At 42.3% G+C, this 18987-nt stretch overlaps 1 protein-coding gene across 1 annotated transcript in view; it reads right to left on the bottom strand.

Moving 5' to 3' along the window:
• Positions 1 to 18987, bottom strand: part of Niban1 (niban apoptosis regulator 1) — a 171400-nt gene that overhangs the window by 65312 nt on the left and 87101 nt on the right. The window contains exon 5 of the mRNA XM_031384614.1: positions 15315 to 15479. Coding sequence (XP_031240474.1) covers positions 15315 to 15479 — 165 coding nt within the window. The remainder of the gene's footprint in view (positions 1 to 15314; positions 15480 to 18987) is intronic.

The raw sequence follows: 18987 nt of genomic DNA, 5'->3' as shown, positions 1-18987 counted from the left end.
ATTTGGTTCCAAGCATCCATGTGAGTCTCACAATTGCCTGCATCTCTGGCTCCATGAGAGCTGTTTTCTGTCCTCTGCAAAAACCCACATCCAAGTGGCACATGTATGCATAAGCATACACATACACACACACACACACATACACACACACACACACACACACACACACACACACACACACACTTGCCAGTTCAAGACACTTCAAATGGCAGCCTACTTCCTCTGTTCATTTATCCAGTTAAAAAGGAAAGGAGTATGTGTTTGCCATGCATGGTTCACTGGTAGCCCTGAGACTCAAGAGAAACCAGGCAGAGGAACAGCCTCTGGGGGCTTCTCATCACAGGAGGAGAAGAAAGAGAAACAGGTCAATAAATGCCTACCCCTAACAGATTAAAGGCTTTTGACGAGACTGAAGAAACAGCTCAGTGTTTAAGAGTACTTGCTGCTCTTCCAGAAGACCCACATTCTGTTCCCAGCACTCAGGTCAGGCAGCTCACAACTGCCTGCATCTCTTGTTCCAGGAGACCCTTTCTCTGGCCTCTGTCGAAACTCACATTTGAGTCACACACACACACACACACACACACACACACACACACACACACACGCTCACTCACATTCCTCACACATACATTTTAGTTTTTAAAAATAAAAATTTGAGGAACTCACATAGATCCTCAGGCCTTCAGAAAATTAGAGAACCCCAAAGTGAGTCACTGGCCTAAGATGTAGTTCCAAAGGGTGATGTGAGAGCAAGGAGCAGTGAGAACAGCTAGTGAGAGCAAGGAGCAGTGAGAACAGCTAGTGAGAGCAAGGAGCAGTGAGAACAGCTAGTGAGAACAAGGAGCAGTGAGAACAGCTAGTGAGAACAAGGAGCAGTGAGAACAGCTAGTGAGAGCAAGGAGCAGTGAGAACAGCTAGTGAGAACAAGGAGCAGTGAGAACAGCTAGTGAGGAGGCAGGAGAGAAGTGTACTTCCAAGAGTCACTGGCCTAAGATTTAGTTCCAAAGGGTGATAAAAAAGCAAAGAGTAGTGAAAACAGCAAGTGAGAAGATAGGAAATAAGTGTACTTTTAAGATTATAATGTGTAACAATCCATTTAACACAATTGTTAACTCCCTAGTATATGCTATTTCAATTTCAAATGCACTCCCTTCCTTTTGGCTATAATCTGGAAAGGGGAACAACACAGTGTTAATTTTAAACCAACAGACATTTGAAACTAGAAGTGAGGAGAAACGAGACATGGCTGCTGCCAAGAAAGTCATCGTCCTGGGGATTTCCCCATTCTCCATCATGACCAAACCCAACCATAAAAATCCATCAAGCTATCAGAAAGGCAGTGATATTTATGACTGCCCTTGGCAGTCGACCTTAGGAATCTTTTAGCTCATGAAATATCTGCAGAAGGAAGAAGGGACGTTTCGCATTTCTCCTAGACAACCAGCCTTTGGTCCATCTCTGTTGTTGTCCATTTATCAGCACCCACATCAGGAAGGTGATTCGTCTCAAAGTCAAACACCAAATGCTATTGCTGTATTTGTTGCAGGTTTCTGTTTTTTCTTTTCCAACCCCTTCCCATGCTGGAGATTGGGCCAGAATAAGGTTCCCTGTTAGCTGGAGATGCTGGCAGATGTGCATTACCTGACATGCTGGGATCTGAATATGGGACATCTACACAACAATTATGAGACACGGCACTTAGATCAATGCAAGTGACATCAGGCAAGACCAACTAGGAAGGTAATTTGTAGCCCTAATAATACACACACACACACACACACACACACACACACACACACACACTCACTCAAACACATGCCCTAAGTACACATAGAAAAAGTTGCTCTCCTGACACTCTGAATGTCCTCAATAAATAGTCTTGGTGTGAAATGTTGCAGGTTGCAGTCAGAGCACACAGTTCCAGGCAGTATACCTCACACTTCATTAAGATTCTTCAGACAAGAAGTGCTAAGCGGATGCAAATGACCTTGCTCTCAGGAAGAATAACTCACTGTTGTAACCAAAGAGAGTCTACAACTTCATGGAAAGGCTTTTGACTTCTCAAAATTGAAAATGTTCAGTTTAAGAACTTAATGCTTAGAAAGGGGACCTGAAAGCTTAGGTTGGTCACAGATCATTCACTTAATATGTATGGGTCCCCCAGGCTCAATCCCTAGCATGGGGAGGGGTCTTGAAAAAGAAAGACAGAGGGTACCATCAACAATTATTCTCCTTGCAGGGACTGAAAAAGGATCAGGAAGTGATGAGAAATGTCCCAGGAGGACATCTGGCCTGACTGAACATGTTCTCTGGAACGGAACCGCTTGGGGCTGGCCAAGAGGTGAACAGTTTCTGTTATTCCATCTCTTCTTCAACACCAGGAGAAAATAATTCCACAAATTCTTCACTGTTGACAGAACGGGCTAACCTCACCAATGCAGCCTCATGTTTCTGTTTTACACCCAGAATCTAAGATGACAGTCTAGACAATACACCCTCAATACAAGTTCTCTTGTTCCAGCTTGTGTCTTCCCAGGTGATGGTCACCATAGTAAACAGGCAGTGTGAGCAGCCATCTGGTTCAGAGATTCTCAGTTGCTAGTCCCAACAGGGACCACACCCTAATCTCCAGCAGGAAAGGAAGTTAGCAGGGAGTGACTTGGCCTGGTAAAGTATGAAAGCCAGCATTTAGATATGGCTTCTCCAACTTCCCCATGTGGCTTTTTTCTTCTTCCATTCCTTTTCTAAGCCCCATAAAATAGGAGCATCGCCTTGGCCACAGATGCTGGTTCAAGCATGGCTTTTACTTTTCTGAAGGAATCTCTAAGAAGCAAATCCGGTCAAGGCAGGATTCCTCCCAGCACTAGCCAAGAATCTCCTTAACAAACTGAGCATGGTGGCTCAAGCCAGTTATCTTGGCACTCAGAGGGTTGAGGCAAGCAGATTAGAAATCCAAGGCTACCCTGGTCATCGCAATGAGTTGGAGGCTAAGTGTGATCCTGTCTTAAACAAAAAGATTAGTCCAGTTAACAGGGAAAAAAAAAAAGTTCTGAAGGGAAAAAAAAGTGAATGGTAACAATTTAAGACATAAATAGTTTATGTTTAATTGCATAAGCACTACTTGTTCTCAACTCCGTGACTACAATATATCCCACAAAATTATTCCCAGCTACATATCTATATATGTAAAGAAAATTCTAGCATTGGAGAGCAGTTTTACTGTATGCAGTTGGCCACAGAAACACCCATTTGGGCAACAGCACCACTTCATGTTTCAAGGCGAAGACCTCTCCATCTCAATTGCTCTCCGAATTTCAATAGATGCACAGTGATTCACTTCCTCCTCAAACCAATACTAAGAAATCATCCGTGTCAAGCTTAGTATGAAATGACTAACCTCAAATCACCAGGCCCCAAGCAGGAAATGGATTGGATTTTTTTTCTTAAGTACCAGCTAGTCAAATACTGTCTTACAGTGGGTGCTTAATAAGTAGCCCCCAAGGAAGAGTGTCCCACACAGACCACAGCTCTCACCTCAGAGGGAGTATGAACAACTGTGGCCTGGGAACATGGATTCAGGTTGCCACCCAATAGCTTATTCCAATGTGGAAACAGTTTCCTTAGGCTTTCATAGTTACAGAACAAAAGAAGTAACTGGTCAATTAATCTTTAAATGTACTGGTAGCCAAATGTCAGATAGGTGGGCTAAAGCAAAGCGGAGAGGCTTCTACAATAGGTTTCAGATGCATCCCACCGCATTATTAGTTTTTGGATGGAGGAAGCCAGTGTCTGTTCTAGCGCATTCCAAGAAGTTCCTCATGGCAGATGCAAGTGGGTTAACCTAGACGCAACGGTGGATCACAAATGGCTATGAAGGAGTCTAAAGATATCTCAGAGTGTGTGGCCCTGCTCCTACCACATTCCAATTCTTGGAAAGATTTTAATCAGTCTTGGAAAACTTTACGGGGGCTTTTCTCTGGAAACTTCAATTTACAGGAGCATAAGCTTTGATGTCACACTGCCCGGGTTTAAAACTATGTTGAAGCAGCTGTCAGGAACTGCTATCTCAGAGACCTTGTCTGAACACTCAGAAGGATGCAATTAACAGCAGCACCTGCCTCACAGTGCCTTGAAGCATCAACAGTGCTTTCCCAAGTACTGCACCCTAGGCCAGAAAGTGACTTTATCTGGCAAGGGAGTCTTTGCAGACCTACTTAGTTAAACTGAGGTCATTCTGAAATAGGTTAGCCTCCCTCCCCCATCTGGTGTGATTGGTGTTTTCAATGCGGTCAGCAGGATGACTCAGTAGATACAGATACTTGTCAAACACCCAAGTCCCATCCCCAGGACCCACGTGGAAGGAGAGCACCAACTACTTGGTGTCTTCTGACCTCCACACAGTCCATACACAAGAAAGTAAATAAATAGATGTATAAATAAAGGTAGGTGTCAAAGGTGATGGAGGGGGAGATTCAGACACTGACAGTCGTGGACATAAACACAAACAGTGGAACAAGGGAAATGCCCCGTGAAGACAAAGGCAGGCCTCAGGGGAGCATCTGAAAACCAAGGAGAAACGCCTGCAATGGGCCCCTCCCACCATCCTCAGAAGAAACTGCCCTGCCTGCATCAGGATTTAGTTGCAGCTAAAACTAGATACAACTTTCCAGCTCTGAGGTTACCCATTCATATAACCCTGGCAAATAAGTACAGAAACCCAAAGGACCTTGGAGTGATTTGAAAGTGTTAACCAGTGCCTAAGAAAATTCTGAGCTAAGATACATTCTTACAAAACCCCAGGATACCAAGGACAAAAAGAGCCTTCTGTTTTTCTTCCTAAAGCAGGCTGGCCTTGGACTTGCTAGTAAAAGAGGCTGGCCTTGAACTCTTGATCCTCCTGCCTTTACTCTCTCAAGTGCTGGCACGTGGACCTCCACACCCAGCTGAGAAAATGTTTTTGAAATAAGTTAAACTATTCCCAAAAGAGCATTTGAGCTGACAGCAAATGTGTCCGCTTCACTGAAGAAAGCTAGATGATGGCAGAGGACACTCTTCACTGTGACGACAGAAAGACAGCCACTCCAGAATTCCATACACAGTGAAAAGAAATAGGACCCTGTGATAATCGTAAAACAATTAATAAGTATAAGTCACTGGTTTTAAATCTCCCCTCAGAAAGAGTCCCAAGAGGGGCTATGCCAAGGCCCCAGCCCTGGCTGAGGAGCTCTGAGCAGCTGGCTAAAGGCTTGCTGGGGGGCAGTTACTTTTCTGGGGTTGGGCGGGGGATGACCACTGGTAGATGGCACAGGCTGCGATAGGTGAGCTCACACTGTGCCCATATGGGCAATGCTAATTGGTCTCAGTAGATTTAAATAAATAAATAAATAAATAAATAAATAAATAAGGACATGAAGTTGGGGGGTCTTAGGAGAAGGTGAAGGGGGAGATAGAGGGTAGATATTATCAAGATACAGTACACGTGTCTATGAACTTGTCAAAAGAAATATAAATTACTATTTTTTTAAGAGTAGCCTTAAGCTAAGACTCATTCATGTGAAAGGTCTACCAAATATTAAACATGATCAATTCTAGCCTTACCTAACCTATTTTTTATTTAAGAAAAAAAAAATGGGGCAAGAGGAACAAGAATGTTCTCTTTAGGGAGTACAGTTAGTTCAGGATCTAACCCAGGCCCTCACGCATGCTAGGTACTTGTCGTCAACTAAGTCACATGCCCAGCCCTCCAGTCCATTTTGTAGAACATAAATGACCTTAACAGCCTTAGTATCTCATTAACCAACAGGAAGCTTACATACCAAATATGCTCACTAATGGAGATGAGAAGCTCCTTAGGATATTAGTAAGCCAAATAAAAATCAAATTCCTATAAACAAGAACAAATGGAAAGTTTTCACAGTGGCACCCTGAGTGACAAACGCTGGAAACATCCCAGGTCCCTGTCGACAGTGGACTGGGTCTCAGGAATTACAGCATATTAATACGATGGAATAGCTTTAGCACTGATTGCCAATGGCTGACAACTACAAGCAGTCACACAAGCGAGACATTGGAACAGACTATTAACAAAGAGATCTCAGGAGAAGACATGGTCACACGCCATGTGGAAAAGGTTTAGAGCATGCTGGAAGATCACTCGTACGAGATAAGGCTGCTACAGAGAAAAACAGCACAAGATCGCTCAGGGTGGCATGTGGTCAGAGGAAGGACAGAGAAGTGACATCAGCATCAGGGCTCTTCACACCTGCCGAATATGTCCAGCATTCTTCCGCATACACTCAATATTTAACATTGAGAACCTCAAAACAACTAATAGAAGGAGCCACAGCTCCTGGCCAGGCCTCTTCCCTCTCACCCTCTAATGTATTCACAGCATGGAACGAGGGACACAGGCCTTAGCATGCCACAGTGTACCAGAGTTCCCTCCAAATTCTCCAAAGTGCTGAGTTTTAAAAGAAACATATGCCAAATAGAATCCTTTCAAAGTGCTGACCACATTATCACATACTAGAGTAGCCATCACACAATCTCTCACTCTAAGTGACTCAATCTCAACAAGTCCTAACAACAAGTTAAACAAAAAAAAACCTTGAAAGCTATTCAAATTTCTCTACAGGCAATAATATTAACAAAAAAAACAACAACAATATATATTCCATTGATTTTTGGAATATACCCAATCTTAATGACACAGATTGTAAATTAACTCTTCAATTTGTTGCTGAGTTAACTGTTTGCACTCTTGGTCTGACTAGTTACCCTTAACTATTATAACTGTGGCCTTTTTAGACCTTCGTGGCAAGAGAACTACTTAGCTCAGCAGAAGTGGGAAAGGAAATGGGGGCTGCTGTCCTGGGAACATCATTGTTTGACAAGAATATTCACGTGTAGTTCCCCAGCAACATGGCTTTAGGACCAAGGCTTTACAGACCAACCTAAGCCTGTGCCAGGGTAATGAACCAAATGCCTAATTGTCACAGTTCAAGTATTCTAGCTTCTGGGGGAGACCCCTCATCCACTTCCAGCCCTTATGCTGCTTTGAGAACACTAATTTAACTAGGACCAAAAGCAGAAGCATTATAAAGGCATGTTTGAGATCAGGGACATCCATGGTGTCCTAGTGATGTACTCATGCACATTCAAACATTTACATATAAATTATATAAAATCATGGACGGTTGCATTTCAACTCTCTAACATCTAACCAGCACACAACCTACACTCTCAAACACTTCATATTCCAGGTTTACATAAGCTAAGTGATCTGGTCATATTTAACCAGTGGACAGAATAGCAAGGTCAGATCAGATAATGCCACTAACCAAGAAACCCACACACCCCAGGTCTCTAAGGACCTTATGTGACTGCTCCAGACTGTGTCACTGTGGATTGTGGCAAACGATCATGACAGTAGTTTGATTTCAGAGTTGTGTGTTCAAAATGTCCAAAAGATTGCTTGTTTTTTGTTTTGTTTTTTGTTTTGTTTTGTTTTTGTAAAGTAATGTTGAGAATCAGTGCGATATGTCTATCTGAGATAGATGTCAAGGGCCATCAGACCATCCAGCCTTCTGCCTCTGACAAGCAGAGTCCTACTCAAGCTTTGCCATAAGTAAACTCTAAGGTATACAATAGGTAATTCTAAAGCTCCTTCCCTAATCTGAGATCTTACAAATAATCAGCAAAGTCCAGAAAAGGAAAAATAATTACTTCAGAGAAAATCTCACGCTCACAGGAGGACAAACGGAAATATTTGCTATTATAGAGTATTAACACATCATACAACAAGCATAGGCAAAACTCAGAGAGAGGTGGTCTGTGCAAAGAGAACAAGTTTAAGGGATTTTTCTTTAAGATCACCCCTTCTAAAACAAGACACTGACAACTCATTTTTAGGAAGGAATAGTTACCAAGCATTTTGTGCCCAGCTTATAATTGGTATGTGTTTGTGTATTTTGGAGGTTCACAGCTGTGTGGTTGCAAGTAAAGGCATTCAAAGTGTTGTTTATAAAAATTGTGTTTTGGGCTGGAAAGATGGCTCAGGAGTTAAGAGTACTGACTGTTCTTCCAGAGGACCTGGCGTTCAAATCCCAGCACCCACATGGCAGTTCACAACTGTCTGTAATGGAGATCTGACACCCTCATACAGACATACATGCAGGAAAAACACAATTGGACATAAAATTAAAGGGGAAAAAAAGCCAGGCAGTGGTGGCACATGCCTTGAATCTGAGCACTTGGCCGGTAGAGGCAAGTGGATCTCTGTAAGTTCAAGGCTGGCCTGATCCTACATAGTAAGTTCCAGGACAGACAGGGCTACACAAAGAAACCCTGTGCCAACCCCACCTCCTCAAAAAAAATTTTTGTTTGTTTGTTTTTTAATTTGGTTTCTCCCAATAGTGTTTATTTGAAATACACTGGCCAAAACCGACTAGGCATAAGCTAAGATTTCCAACTCCTAGATCTGTTTGTCCATAAACATGGGTGACACAAATTCAAACATGTATTCTCATAGATTAAATAATAGAACTCACTCTGTATTTTCAGTTAGAATTAATTGGTGCCCACACCAGACAGTCCCTCAAGTAATAAACTTGCTTTGTAGGTATCAATAGACTGTGTGTAGACATTAAGTTGTTGCGAATCAACCGGAGATCTGCTGCCAAGGGCAGGAGAATGTAAAACACCATGTTGAAATAAACACATTAAAAGGATTGGCTGCATCTCATTTGAATTGTAAAGTCTTTTTCTGTTCTGAAATCCAATTTATCTCAGTAACATGTATTGAACACCTAAAACTGTGAAGCATCAAAATCAAATCTAATAAAAGTGTTTGATTTCACAGGAGAATTCTGGATAAGAGCTCAGGGCCTCAGCATTGACAAAGGAACCCAGTCTAAAATGCAATCGCTTTATAACATCACATTCAGCCTCACTGGGCCACCACCACAGCCCTTGGAGGTCACAAGGGTGGCCTGAGTCACATTTATATGATCTCTTAGCCCTAAATCCTCTGGGTCCTTCTAGGTGTTTTCAACCCATACCACTCATATTTCCCAGATATTCTATGGTCCCTCTTCCTGAGTGTTCCTGATGATGTAAATAAACACAGGCACTTGCTTAGTGGAGGTCCTGGCTGTCCCCCAGGCTAATGCAGCACACTTCAGGCTAGCATGGCACTACTGAAGGAAGTTGCCAGCATTCACGTCCATTGCAGAATCACCACCCATGGGGTGATACCGTGTCTACTCCATGTTCTTTTTTCCCCAAATCCTTTAGAGCAAGAACAATGGTTATCTACTGATGAATCTTGTCACTAATTCATGCTTTCTGCCTGGTACAACCTATGGCCATCTGTTGTTGCCTGCCCAAACTTCCTAATATCTAGTACCACAAAATGTTACTGTCCTATGCTGCTTATGCTGCAGTCACTGTGACCCCTTTGATAGTGGTGAGCATGTCACTTATGGACTTACAATTCTTGGAGGGAAAGTTCATATTCTTAATATGTAATATAGAGCCCCTTTCCAGCTGGATCTAATCCATCTCCCCATTTTCCCTTGTCTCCTCTTGCTCATCCAAGCCCTTCAGCTCACAGAATTCCTTCAGTTCCTCTAGTGGTCCATAATCTGTGTTGCTTCTCAGCTCCCAATTATCCTATCCCTTGTGCCAGGAACACACTCCCTCTTTCCTGCATCTTCTCAGCTGGAGAAGCAGGCTAGCACTGACAATAAGCACCATCCACACAGCCTGTGTTCAGTCCTGTATTTGTGAAGGAAGCACAGTACTGAGTCTTGGAGAAGAAAGCTGCCTCCAGACATCTTGGAAATAATAAATCCCACTTTGTGGCACCTGCCGTGGTCAGGGACTGCAGTGTGGATTCTGCAGCAGCTACTATACACAAATACCATGCAATAACTGAACTGGAATGTGATGTCCTATAAAGATTGATCTTGGGAGATCTTCTTGTATCTACACACTCTGAACTCTTTAGTGAAATCAATGCTGGCCAATATTCCCTCCCTTGAAGAGCGAAGGACCACAGATCCTCCAATTGTCCTCATCTGTCTTCAGACAGCCATATTATACAAAAAGAGCATGTAGACAGAATCTTTGTCAAAGTTAAATACACATACTCCTTACATATAACAGAAGTGCATCTGGATTTGGAATGCATGGATATGAATATCTAGAACAATTTGGACCCAACATTTTTGGGACAAGTGTTGATCTGAGCACTAAGGATCATGTCCTAAGAAGCCCGTGTGGCACCATTTCCTAAATGAATGTAACCTGTTCTCTGTGGGATGAGAATGAAGTCACTCACTCAAGTCAAATAGCTTTGACCATAGCAGGAAGTCTGTATCCAAAAATTGAGCCTACAATTCATTTCTTGGCACAGCAGAACTGTCAACTCTCAGCTTAGCTACGATGGAGGTAAAATCCTTTGGTGATGTGAGGGTCATTGAAGTACAGCCTTATTACAATAAAACCCAATGTCTAATTGTTCTTATTTTGGGCTTATACCACAGTAAGAGCCAAGATTTTAAACTCTACTAAATACAAAACAAGCAAACAAACAAAAAGACTTCATATATTTATGTTCATTTAAGAAAATACTAGTAGTGATATATTATTTTGAAATATACAGTTAATATGTTTGGAGTTATTAAAAATTTATATTGAGAAAAACATATGTATTTTCAGTATTGCCGTATGTTAAATTGTTTTATATCAAACAACTTTTATAATACTCATTTTTATTATTATAATATTTTATAAATTTTAAGGAATATGGCAAAAAAGATATTGTAGGTATTGAAGGGAATCTCTGGGAGGAGTTGAGGTACAAAAGGGAAACAAGATTATGATTTAATTCTATTTACTTAAAATATGTTTTTAAATGTTAACAAATTCAGATAAATTGAAATCATGAAATTTTTCTCATCATAATGCAATAAAAGTTAAAAAAAAAAAAAAGAAGCCCATGTGGGATCAATTGCAGCCAAATATCAACGAGATTTGACTTCACTCAAATATCTAGGACTCAGTTCTCAGCAGAGCTATACAATGGCCTTAGAGTCAGTGGAATAATGATAATAACAAATAGCCATGCTCGTTTGTTATGCCAGCTCAGGCCCTGGTCATAGGCAGTGTTTTCTAGTCCTTGGGAGCAACTCTGGCAAACACAGTGAACTGGCAGCTTGAGAAAACCTCTTAATGGCTTGCTTATTCAAGACTATACAATGAATAATAGGTAGAGACTTGGGACAGAAAAAGTGATTCAGTAAAAACAGTGGTATATTGTGCCATCAAATACAAGGGGAAAAAAAATCAGGGGATGGGGCAAGATGGGAAAGCCCCATGAGCTCACTGGCCTGCAACAGCTAAGGACTGCTCTCTGCGATGCTATGATGGCCTGTGCCCAGTTTTCAGCATAGACACTCAGTGAGGAACAAATGGTCTTTGGTTTAAAGAATATGCCACAGACTAGAGAACTATAACTAGACTTCATTGTCTTCATGCCTGACAACATCCCAGAAAGCAGAGCTGAGTTCTGAATTGACTCAGACCTTCCATAAATGGCATCTAAATGCAGTCTCCACACCATCCAAAACTCCCCAGAGAAACTCCTATTATGTACAAGGAATGAGGAATGGAGCAAGTCCCTTTTGACTGGGTAGAATACATTCTCTGCTCAGTGCAACTTTGTATTTCCTGGGTTCTGTGCCAGCTGTGTGTCCTTATTAGACTAAAACCCAAAATGCAGAGGTTCTAAGTATATTGAAAACTGAGCTAGTACCCAGCAAGTCTCTGACTCCAAAACATATCGACACAGGCATGAGACTAATAAAAGAATCATTTTCGTAAGGCTCAAGTTATGAGTCAATATTATATTTCTTGGAGTTGCTGTAGCAAAATGGAGTTACATCTTCTTTATTATTATTAGCCTCTACTGACACACATATTAGAACCAAGAATTAGGATCTGGCAAGGGGGCTCAACCGGTAAGGGCACTTGTTACCAAGCCTGACAAAATGAGTTTGATCCCTAAAACCTGAATAGTAGTAGGAAATAACAGACTCCCCAAATTACCATCTGATCTCCACATGCACATACATGTACACAGATATACACATATATACATACATTGTGCATATATACATACATGTATCCACATATACACATATATATACATATATATGCATACATACAAGCCAACCAAGAACTGCAGAGATGCAGCACCAGTGACTGTCACTCGGTGGCCCTGATAGTCCCAGGGACATCTCCAAACATGAAAATTAGCTGCAATGTCTGTGCTGAGGGACTCAAAACTCGTGTGTTCAGAGACCTCCCTTGCAAAACAAATTAAAATTCTTTACAAGCCTGGCGGTATTGTTCAATAATTGACTGAGAGCTTACTTAGTGTGTCCTCAGCACCACACCTACACAGACGTTCTATAACTTACAGTCGGGTAACATCTCAACACGTTCATCATAAACTGGAAATGCATCTAATATAGTTAAGTGGCAATGGTGTACACCTTTAATCCTAGCACTAGGCAGGCAGAGGTAGGTGGGTCTCTGCGAGTTCAAGGCCAGCCTAGTCTACAGAGTAAGTTCCAGACAGTAAGGTCTATACAGACGGTCTTGAAACACACACACACACAGACACACACAGAAAGAAAATGCATATACTACACCTCACCTACCCCACAGCTTAGCCTAGCCTGCCTTAAACATGTTCAAATACTTACCTAACCCTGACGCTGAGTATAATCATCTGCTCCAAAGCCAGTGTTACAATAAAGGGTTGCATTCCTCCTGTTCAGTGACAGGGCTCATTTGTGGACCAGTTGGCTGCAACACCACAAAACACTATATCCAAAATGCTCTGGTAACACAGTCGAGAGAGCTCTTGTCAGCATCAAGACAGAGGATCACTGTGCAAAGGGCCAGACCCCACAGACAGCATCGCAATACATGGAATCAGCGCCAACCCCAATGGGTATCACTCTTGCACCATCACGCTCTGGGAAGTCCTTACGCTATTTCAGAGCTGGGATCATGTTCCCTTGGCCAAGATTTCTAGTTACTCTTTAACACATTAACTTTGCTAGCTATCAAGTTAGAATGTGTGGGTGAGCTTGATCTTCCATTCTGTTTGCATTTAGACTCCCCAAGAGAGGAACTCTGCATGCTTCATTACTCTGCACCCATACAGGATTGGCATAGACTAAGCCCCTCTGTGACATTTGACTGCTGGCCTTTCCAACTGCCAAGGAACACATTTCAGTTATCTGCAAGCCCAGACACACCTACATTCATATAAAAATGTCAAAAAGCAACACAGTGGAATGAAAAATCTTTTTAAAAATCTTATTTACAGATAGATAAGTAAATCTATACCTAAAAGCAAAGTAATGCTATCAAAAGTCGTGCTACTTCAAGGGTGCCCGGTGACATCACTTGGAAATTTGTTTGGAAAGCAAAGCCCATCTCCTGCCAATCACAGGGAATTAGACTGTCTGAGAGCTCGGGTGTTTTAGTTAAGTTTTAAACTTAACTAAATTTGAAAATTATTTATTTCTGTATAGATAATAAATAAATAATGAAATAAATTTCATTTCAAATAAATTTCAAAATGAAACAAATAATGAAATAAATGAAATAAATAAATAAATAAATGAAAATTAAAAGAAATCAAATTTCTTTTAAATTTGATGCTTGTGTCTGTAGTGGGGGTCTGTGCACATAAATGCAGGTGTCCACAGAGGTCCCAGAGGAGGGTCTCTGACCTTCCTGGAGCTGAGTAACAGGCGGTTGTGAGCTACCCAACCTGGGTGCCCATTGAACTAGGCAGGCACCCTAGTCCTTTGTGAGAGTGGGGAGTACTCACCATCACTGAGCTATCTCCCAGCTCTTAATCAGGTTTCCCCCAGGCTTCTTTTTTTTTTTTTAATTAATTTATTTAATGTATATGGGTATACTGTAGCTGTACTGATGGTCGACCTCACTTGCTCCAGCCTAAAGATTTATTTATATATAAGTACACTGTAGCTGTCTTCAGACGCATGCCCAGGATGGTTGTGAGTCACCATGTGGTTGCTAGAATTTGAACTCAGGACCTTCGGAAGAGCAGTCAGTGCTCTTAACCACTAAGCCATCTCTCCAGCCCTTCCCCCAGAATTCTTTACATCCCTTCATTTTTTTTTTTTTTTTTTTTTTGGTTTTTCAAGACAGGGTTTAACCCTGGCTGTCCTGGAACTCATTCTGTAGACCAGGCTGGCCTCGAACTCAGAACTCCACCTGCCTCTGCCTTCCAAGTGCTGAGAATAAAGGCATGCGCCACCACTGCCCGGCATCCCTTCAAGTTTTAAGAACTGCCTCTGTAGTCTGGGTAAGTCCTCCTAAGGACTCTGTGCTATAGGCTTGGTCCCCAACTTTGCACTTGTAATAGAATCTTTGACCTATGCAGCGTGATCAGAGGTCTTGAAGATGATTGAGAATCTGTCTTTGAAGCATATTATGGGACCCTCACCCCCCTCCTCTCTGTCACTTCCCTCTTGCAGAGATTCGCAGCCCCATTGCAGGCCCAGAGCAAGCACAGAAAACAATCACCAAAATAAATGTAAGCCAGCATAAACATCATTTGCTACAGTGATAGGAAGCTAATCAATGACACTGCTAATTTAATAACAAGTATTAGATTACCATTAGATGAACCAGGTCACTGACCTTTATTGGGTATCTGCTATACAGAAATAAATAATGAAATAAATGAAAAGTGATTTAAAGGGTCCACTGGCACATTCTTGTTGGCAGATAATTAAAAGCACCAGAAAACTGGGCATGCTGGTACACGCTCAATATCCCAGGGCTCAAGAGGCTGAGGCAGGTGGGTTACTATGAGTTCAAGACCGCCTGGGCTGCATAGTGAGGATAATACCAGCTAGTATTTCCTAGCAAGACCCTATAGTCAAAATCAAACAATCCCCCAAAATAAACAAACAAAAACAGTGAGAGAAAGGAGTAGAAAGGATTCTATTATTGATGGAGTGCTCAGGATAATGAATAACCAGAGAGCCCTCTAGAACAGGCCTGCATCAGCTATCACAGAACTATTCTAAGCTCTATCCACTGAGCTCCTTGTGTTCTCAGCTGGATGCTCATACCCTCCCCCTTTCTTTCCCTGTGGCAATGCCCTCTCAGGCGTTAAGAATTATGGCTGCAGATGACTGACCAAAGCAGTTAAAAAAAAGGTAGGCGTTAGGGCAGAGAGCAGCTGAGCGTACCGTGGTTCAGATGTCTGATGCAGTCATTGAGAAGAGTGCTAAACTTCTGCTGTTCGGTGGCCTCTTGGAAACAGAAGTAGCCGTGCCTGAGGTAAGGCTGCCACAGGTACACCGGGAATGTCTTGGGTAGGACCACAAAGGGCTGAGAGTTCTTCTCACTGGAAGCTGGAGAAATAATGGGAACACAGAGAGTTTCAAAGCATGAGTCTTGTGTTTCAAACACTTGTCAGTCTGTAAAAGTATCTGGAGGATAACAAGATGGCAAGGAAATGGGGTCCATCTCCTCTCAATCCTACTACTAGCCCACCGTTGCCTTCCCACTGCCATAGTCTACTCCTCCACAGAGACACAGACAGCCAACACATCTTCCTCAGCTCCTTACTGCTGAAAGAATCTCCAAAGCCCCGCACACAGAGCTCCCTTCGTGGGTGCCTCCTGCAGGCTCCGGTTCCCCAGAGTCTCTTCCTCCAGGGCAAACTGAGCAGTATTTGCTGACTACAATAGACTTATTTCTTTTCCCACTACAGTCTGATTCCTGCCCTACCAGCTCCTGAGCCCAATGATGAAAGTCACTAATCCCATCTTGGGTACCAGCCCACAGCTTATCTACCTGTAATTGTCCTTTAACTTGATCTGTAACACTTGTTGCTCACAGCAACCCACTCTTTGGACAACATTCCCTCCCACTTCTCTCCTGCTTCTCATCATGTCTTCTTAAACAAAAACAACCTGTCGTTTGCATGTTATAGCTTCCTTTGCCCCCCTCTGGCTCTCTGTTAAGGGTTGGCACTTGTCAAGCTGTTTGTCTGGTTCCCTTGGGTCTTTATCCCTCCAGCCAGAATCCATCCATCCCATGCTTTAAGCTATTCCTTAGCACCTTTTTCTTTTCTATCATGTTCTTTTAGAGAAAAATCGTTTCACCCTTCACAAGGTGGTTTAAAAGTCACATCCTTGGCGGCTGGCGAGATGGCTCAGCGGGTAAGAACACTGAGTACTCTTCCAAAGGTCCTGAGTTCGGATCCCAGCAACCACATGGTGGCTCACAACCATCCATAATGAGATTGGACACCCTCTTCTGGTGCATCTGAAGACAGCTGCAGTAAATTACTCCAGAGAGAGCGGGGTGGAGCGAGTGGGACCAGCAGAGGTCCTGAGTTCAACAGCAGCCACACACATGATGGCTCACGGCCATCTGTACAGCTTCAGTGTACTCATACACATACAAATAAATAAAAATAAATCTTAAAAAAAAAAAGTCAAATCCTCACCCACCACCAAGACAGAACTATGTGCTCTCTAATGTTCTCCTAAAATATGAGAGTTGCCATTTTCCATGCCTGGCACTCCCTGGGGAGGAAGGGTGGGTAAATGAGCCTTGATACTTGATTCTCAGGGTACCCTTCGCCAAACAGCACCTCCCAGAGGATAGAGCCCATTTCTGGCATCTTCTTGTATCCTCAGCCTGTAGCAAAGTTGTACAACCTAGAAGACATTCAACTTCATCATACTGGGTGAGCAGATATGCTCTGTTGGTCTAGAAAATTTTAGTAGCCCTGAGAGGACTTGGAGGATATGGGCAGTTCAATAGTAGAGTAGCTGCCTGATATCAGGGCCCAATTCTACACATACATAGCATTCACAGGAATGTTTAACTATTTCTTCAAAATCAATTCTGAGAAACGCATGTGAAACCATGTCTCTCTTCAAAACCCTACCCCAGGCCAGGCATGGTGGCTCACACCTTTAATCCCAGTACTTGAAAGGAGAGGCAGGCAAACCAGCCTGGTTTACAAAGCAAGTCCAGGACAGCTGGAGCTCTGTTATAGACAGAAACCCTGTCTCAAAGAAAGAAAAGAAGAGAAGAGAAAAGAAAAGAAAAGAAAAGAAGAGAAAAGAAGAGAAAAGAAAGGGAAGGGAAGGGAAGGGAAGGGAAGGGAAGGGAAGGGAAGGGAAGGGAAGGGAAGGGAAGAACCTACCCCAGCCTTATCTTTGCATCCCTATCACATGACATCACACTTGGTTAACAGATCCAAGTTCTTTCTAGGGTCATAGGGAGCACACAGAAGACACAGTGTGTTCTGTGAGCTCAGGTCTCTAGGAAGGGAAGGAAAATAAGACCATCTAAGGGGCTAGAGCATGCTGGGTATACCAAGAAATCGATATGAACCATAAGAGTTTCTTTCAGGACTAAGTCAGCTACTGGAAAATTAATAATACAAGGTGATATTTCTTTAAGACAAGTATGGGAACCTGGCTCCACTGTCCTAAAATTCCGAAGACAACAGACAAAATTATTTGGGAACACAAGCTGAGCCCAACAGTACCTGTCACAAACCCAGAACATAGTAAGGAATCAATATACATACAAACAAACCAATGAACAGTTACACATTAAAGAGACTCCCCCTTCCTTGAAGCTATTTAACTTTTAACTGAGCAAGAAGTTTTGGATGATGGCAATGTCACATACACTTCCAGCTTCCCTTGCAGTATGGTAGCTCACTGCTCCTAAGTGCTGGCCAGCGGGGATAACCTGAATGGAAAGGCAGGCACCCTTAAGGAAAGGAACTGCATCTTCTTCTCCCTCCCCTGCATGCTCTCTGAATGAAGACATTGCTCCAGTACTCACGTTGTTGTTAGACTAATAGGTGCTAATAAGTGGCCAAACCTAGGAAAACTAGATGAGAAAGCCAGAAGAGCCCCAAGTCCTTGACAGGTAGGTAGATCTGCCACACTAACTCTGGAGCAACACTCAAATGCTTGTATGAAAATAATAAAATCTTGCATATTTAACTTGAATTTTATTGTGTGCAGCAAACCAGATTCTAACTAATAAAATCACAAACAAGTGACTCACTGTATAGTAAAACACAGGGACACTTGTGACAGATCACCCTGGTTGAACATTCTGCAAAGAACATCTATTTATCCATTAGCCTCCAGCACCTTCCTCAAGGAAAGTTAATCCCTCCCATACTGACCACAACACTCCCTCCTCTCAGCCTCTAGTTACCTCTCACTAAACCTTCCATAACAATTTTCTAGATTCTATTCATCTACATTTTTTTTTCTGAGTTGAGTTACAAGAATATCACAAATGATCTACTGTGGAGTACTCTATTTAAAACTCTGTAGGCCACACCATACAATAAAAATAGTCATTGAGACACTGTGTGTGTGTAGCCCTGGGCTATCTAGGCATGAGTCACACAGCCTTGTGCTTTTCATTCCTTCTGATGTGATTTCATCAATAAAACCATAAGTGCATTGTCCGTTCTGGCAGATTACACTGGAAAGTTCTGGAGAGAGTCTCAAGAGTCAACATTGCCAATATTCCCTCTTTCAGTGGCAGGTAGATACAGCAAACATGGCAGATAGGCAGATGTTGGAAGAAAATATCATGTATAGTATTAGGTAGAGGACACATAAAACATTGTGTTAGCTTGAATTATTTAGTAATAATTTGATAATCTAGGTTTATGGTTCATGCACTAGCTATAATTGTATTATTAAAAACACCACACTAAGCCATATACAGCAGAATAACAACTGATGGAATGATTACATAGTTCTCCATAAACTCTAATGAAATGTTCATGCCCATTAATAAGATCCAGGGCTCTCTTCAAGAAAGCAAGTAATGACTGTGCGGCATGATTTACACAAAGGCAGA

Source organism: Mastomys coucha, unplaced genomic scaffold (genome assembly GCF_008632895.1).
Source record: "Mastomys coucha isolate ucsf_1 unplaced genomic scaffold, UCSF_Mcou_1 pScaffold1, whole genome shotgun sequence".
Taxonomy (NCBI): domain Eukaryota; kingdom Metazoa; phylum Chordata; class Mammalia; order Rodentia; family Muridae; genus Mastomys; species Mastomys coucha.
The sequence above is the reverse complement of the archived record's forward strand: the minus strand, read 5'-3'. Positions and strand labels throughout refer to the sequence as shown.